Here is a 4,651-nt window from a genome sequence, read left to right as displayed (position 1 = left end):
CTATCAGAATGTCGTGGTGATAAAGAATGTAAAGCGAACCTATGCCTAAGGTTTTGTTCTCTTCTGGCTATTTCCAGTGCTATTTTCAACGTTTTTGGACTATCGCGCATCAGTTTCATTCTTATAGCTGAATTACCCAATCCCTTTATAAAGTATCCGACCAGTTGTCTTTGTATTAATTCATTTTTTAGGTCATTACCAAATGAATCGCGCGCGATGTCAGTGAGGCGCTCCGCATATACTTCAACATTTTCATTATGCTTTTGTTTAATTGTAGCCAGAAGTAGTAGTATTTTAGGCGTGTTCAAACATGCATGCTAACATGTTAGTTGTTGATAGCATGTAACAGGTTAGTTTAGCATGTAAGAGCAGCTAGCATGTTAACATGTTAGTTTTTTTTTATCAACATAAAGATGAAGTCTTGACACGGTGGTACGTGTCAGTACACGATCGTTGATCTAACAGAACGTACAATCACCTCCCGACACTGTCGTGCCGAGATAATATCAATAATTACACACCTCGGTGGTCATCAACATAAAGATGACACGGTGGTACGTGTTAGTACAAGGTGATGTACAGGCTAACACATTTTATTTTAGCATGTTAACATGTTAGTTTTTTATAAGAGCAGACTAGCACATGTTATAATTACGTGTGATATATAAAGGAGAGCGGACTCAACGGACTTCATTTCCATGGCTCAAGCACACGTCGACCGCATCAAGAAAGAAGACATCAGCATTACAGACATTTCACCGAACACAGTCGTTTGTCTGAGATACAATCAAACACCGTCTCTTCATTATACGTGCTAAACACGACTTCTACTTTACAATAATATCGATGTCTGGTTAGCCTTTTCATTTGGGAACGAACTCTTCCATATTTCAACTCTACTACACTGTCGACAAAGAAACGAGTTTCGTTTCTGAATTCTGGATAGCGCCTCATTATGGCTTTTACAAGATAACGATAGATGACAGATCGACAGATGTCGACCTCGTGACAACCGAATAAGATACTGATGAAACATAGATTAGTAGCACAGTACGATGTATCTCTTAATAATACATCCCCGTTTAAATCTACGAGCGACTTAGTGAGACGTTTACGATACATTATTGAGAGACGTCGATATTATTGTATAATAGAAATGCTATAAGAGAGATAACTCGCTTATTGAAACGATGACTGCAGATATTGGTCAAATTCATCTGCATAACTGTTATTTCCCGCTCCTGCTCCTGACTGGCTCTTGCGAGTATATGGATGCATTCTCCTTTCAGCTACCTGTAGTAAGAAAGCAATGTAACTAGAACACCAACAGTAGTAAATAATATATTGACGGATGTTTAAATTCGATAATTAACTTACAAGTACGTGTCTTACATCACTACTGCCCTGTTCAGGCTTCGGCTTGCTCTCCTCTTGATTTTGACCCTGTGGAAGAATTGAATTAATTTGTACAATGTGCTGTTTAAAATTACATTGAAGCTATAAATTGATGATACACATTGTGCTGTTTATAGAAAAATACACTTACCTGATTAATCAAATAGAGGTTATCCTCCAGGTTCCCCCTAAGGTCCGTCAAATCTTGATATTCATCAAGTGTTAGGGGTAGGTAGTACTTCTTCTCCTTCTTAATATGCACATAAACCACTCCGTTGAAGAGATTTACGGATATACTAGTTTGACTATTTAATCTGCTTGACAAGGATGTTTCAGTCGAACCATCTTTCTTTGTATGACTCGTAAGTTCAAATTTTCCGTAGATATTTTGTTCCATTTTTGCGCCAGAAGTGACGGTTAGTGGGGTTTGCGCGCTTTTTTATATCACCGATATGGGTGTGAAACTGGGTAGAATCGAAACGACCAATGAAAACCTAGAATGGTGAATGTTTAAAATTTTAAATGGTGTTTTCTTGACAAACCGGTTTTTTTTTCTCCACACGACACTTGTGTAACACATTTAATTTTACACTGTGTCAGCATTCAGCTCATATGATTCTGTTACGTATACAATTTCGTGTACAACAATTTTATTTTTCTCATTTAAACATATTTATTGTTCTAAATATTAAGGATTGGGTAAAAGTTATTACAATTTATCGGTACCTTTTACTCTAATGCAGTACATACATGATAACACTTTAATGAAGCATACAAAATTAATACATAAAACCTGTTGCTGGATTTGATGAAAATTTGCACGGGTTTTCAAACTTCTGTATCAATGGATAGATTTCGATTTTCAGAAGAAAAAAAAAACTTAATAAATTTATAGATCGTTTTCACCATTTAGTCAGTAAAATTGTTGTAAAAATGTTGTAAGGCTTTTTTTTTTTTTTCAATCGATACTTTTTAATTGACGACTTTTTATATTAAATAGTGAATTGAAAAATTCTGATTAGGTTAAAGCTGTCACCGTATTCCGGAAAACAGAATTTGGCGGTAATTCTGCACGTGCAAAGCGTGAAACTGAATCGGGTAACTAGTCCAGTGATGAGCAAAGATGGCTGCAGTACTGCTCTTGCTATTATCGCTCGTACTCGGGGTAGAGGGGTGTATCAACACCCCTCTTCTCTATGCATGCAATGTGAACAGAGATGACACGACTCTTGACGTTTTTTATTGCACTATGAATGAGGAATGGTTGGCCCGGGGGGTCAACACGACGTTCACGTTGTGTTGTGGTCCGGCGCCCCCGGATCAACCATACATCATCATCACCCATTGGCAAGCTGGCGACCGTCTCCTGGGGGAATGCATACATTACTTCCCCCACATCAAGATCTACCCCCAGGTGGATTGTGACATGGTGGAGGGGTTGGTGGATAATTGTGTAAGTACAATCTATTCTGTTACTAGAAAATAGTTTGTGCATATATAATATCACCTAATCGGTTTTACCGTTTAAATATCTATTCAGGTCAACACTTGTACCTTACAAAATCTGACCTCTGTCAGGTGCAGATACAGGAATTTAAGTTAGATGGGGTGTGATAATTAATTTTCAGATCCATGAGGAGACCCCCACCACGGTCCATGAGGAGACCCCCACCACGGTCCATGAGGAGACCCCCACCATGGTCCATGAGGAGACCTCCACCACGGTCCATGAGGAGACCTCCACCACCGTCCATGAGGAGACCCCCACCACCGTCCATGAGGAGACCCCCACCACCGTCCATGAGGAGACCTCCACCACCGTCCATGAGGAGACCCCCACCACCGTCCATGAGGAGACCTCCACCACGGTCCATGAGGAGACCCCCACCACCGTCCATGAGGAGACCCCCACCACCGTCCATGAGGAGACCCCCACCACGGTCCATGAGGAGACCTCCACCACCGTCCATGAGGAGACCCCCACCACCGTCCATGAGGAGACCTCCACCACGGTCCATGAGGAGACCCCCACCACCGTCCATGAGGAGACCCCCACCACCGTCCATGAGGAGACCCCCACCACGGTCCATGAGGAGACCCCCACCACGGTCCATGAGGAGACCCCCACCACCGTCCATGAGGAGACCCCCACCACGGTCCATGAGGAGACCCCCACCACCGTCCATGAGGAGACCTCCACCACGGTCCATGAGGAGACCTCCACCACTCTGTAACGTCTCGGACGACACCATCCGTGTTTTGGACGACGCCATGTTAACGTCCTTAATACTGACTTCACGGTGTATTGCTTTTGGACGATGCCACTCTACATACCTCAGGAGGGGAATCGGGGTACATGTATGGTTCAACGCTCTCTCGGATAGGCACTTGTGTGCTTTCTCAAAATAGACTGTCGATTTCATAACAAGACCAGGACATTACTTTGAAAACGTGGGGCACTTTATTATACATTTTACTGTGCATAGTCTAGTGATACCCGTTTACACAGGTTAAATAAAAGTTGAAGAAGGTCTCTCAGCAAAATGCTAAGTACGTTTATACAGCATAGCAGTTTCAACTTCCAATTTCTTATTTATAAACATGCCTCCCCATCATGTATTCAATCATTTAAATATTATTGGTTAACATTATTTTTCCCCCTTTAATTCCGTTATTGTCTTGCTATGTCGACTCCCATCTCCATTTATCATATTTACCGATTGGTATTTATGATTTTACAGGCTTTGGACTGTCTGACATTTATTGTCAGGCTGGATTAGAGTCGTCCGTCCGTCCGTCTGTCTGTCAGACACTCTTGCTAGTTATGTTTAGCTAGCAAGATTTGGACAACTTCCCCGTAAGGAAGGTTGTCCTGTTGTCGGACCTGCTCCACCCACTCCCGGGTCTCTTTAACCATAGAAGGGGAAAGCATTTGTTTGCTTTCCACCCTCACAGGCATTAATCTGTCTTCATATTCATATCGAGGACCATTTATTTCCTCTCTATGCATGGTGACATATAGTTGTAGCTCTCTATGGAGAGCTGCAACTTTATTTTTTCGAAGAAACAAAAGAATTCTCCGAAACCTTTCAAGAGGTGATGTTTGAACATCCATGATCCCCTTAAAAGTGATTCTACACAAAACTTAACTATCCGAGCAACACTCGACCTTGCAAAACGCACTAATGTATAGTTTCATTCGATATTGCCTGATCCAATTTCAGGTAATTATCGCTACTTTTTACCAATCTATTTT

The 4,651-nt window shown here is 41.6% G+C and overlaps 2 protein-coding genes across 2 annotated transcripts; both read right to left on the bottom strand.

The window, feature by feature from the left end:
• Positions 1–2,911, bottom strand: LOC117318690. Its single transcript, XM_033873648.1, has 3 exons — positions 1,547–2,911; positions 1,378–1,443; positions 1–1,293 (listed from the first exon to the last, which is right to left on the bottom strand). The coding sequence occupies exons 1-3, from the start codon at positions 1,790–1,792 to the stop codon at positions 1,180–1,182; spliced, it is 426 nt and encodes a 141-aa protein (XP_033729539.1). The 5' UTR covers positions 1,793–2,911; the 3' UTR covers positions 1–1,179.
• Positions 2,912–2,969: 58 nt separating this feature from the next.
• LOC117318691 (glycine-rich protein 23-like) lies at positions 2,970–3,668 on the bottom strand. Its single transcript, XM_033873649.1, has one exon. It carries the CDS (start codon positions 3,666–3,668, stop codon positions 2,970–2,972), a length of 699 nt encoding a protein of 232 aa, XP_033729540.1.
• Between the last annotated feature and the right edge of the window lie 983 nt (positions 3,669–4,651).

The sequence above is a fragment of the Pecten maximus genome, unplaced genomic scaffold, assembly GCF_902652985.1.
Source record: "Pecten maximus unplaced genomic scaffold, xPecMax1.1, whole genome shotgun sequence".
In the NCBI taxonomy this organism is placed as follows: domain Eukaryota; kingdom Metazoa; phylum Mollusca; class Bivalvia; order Pectinida; family Pectinidae; genus Pecten; species Pecten maximus.
This window is presented reverse-complemented; position numbering and strand designations above follow the sequence as displayed.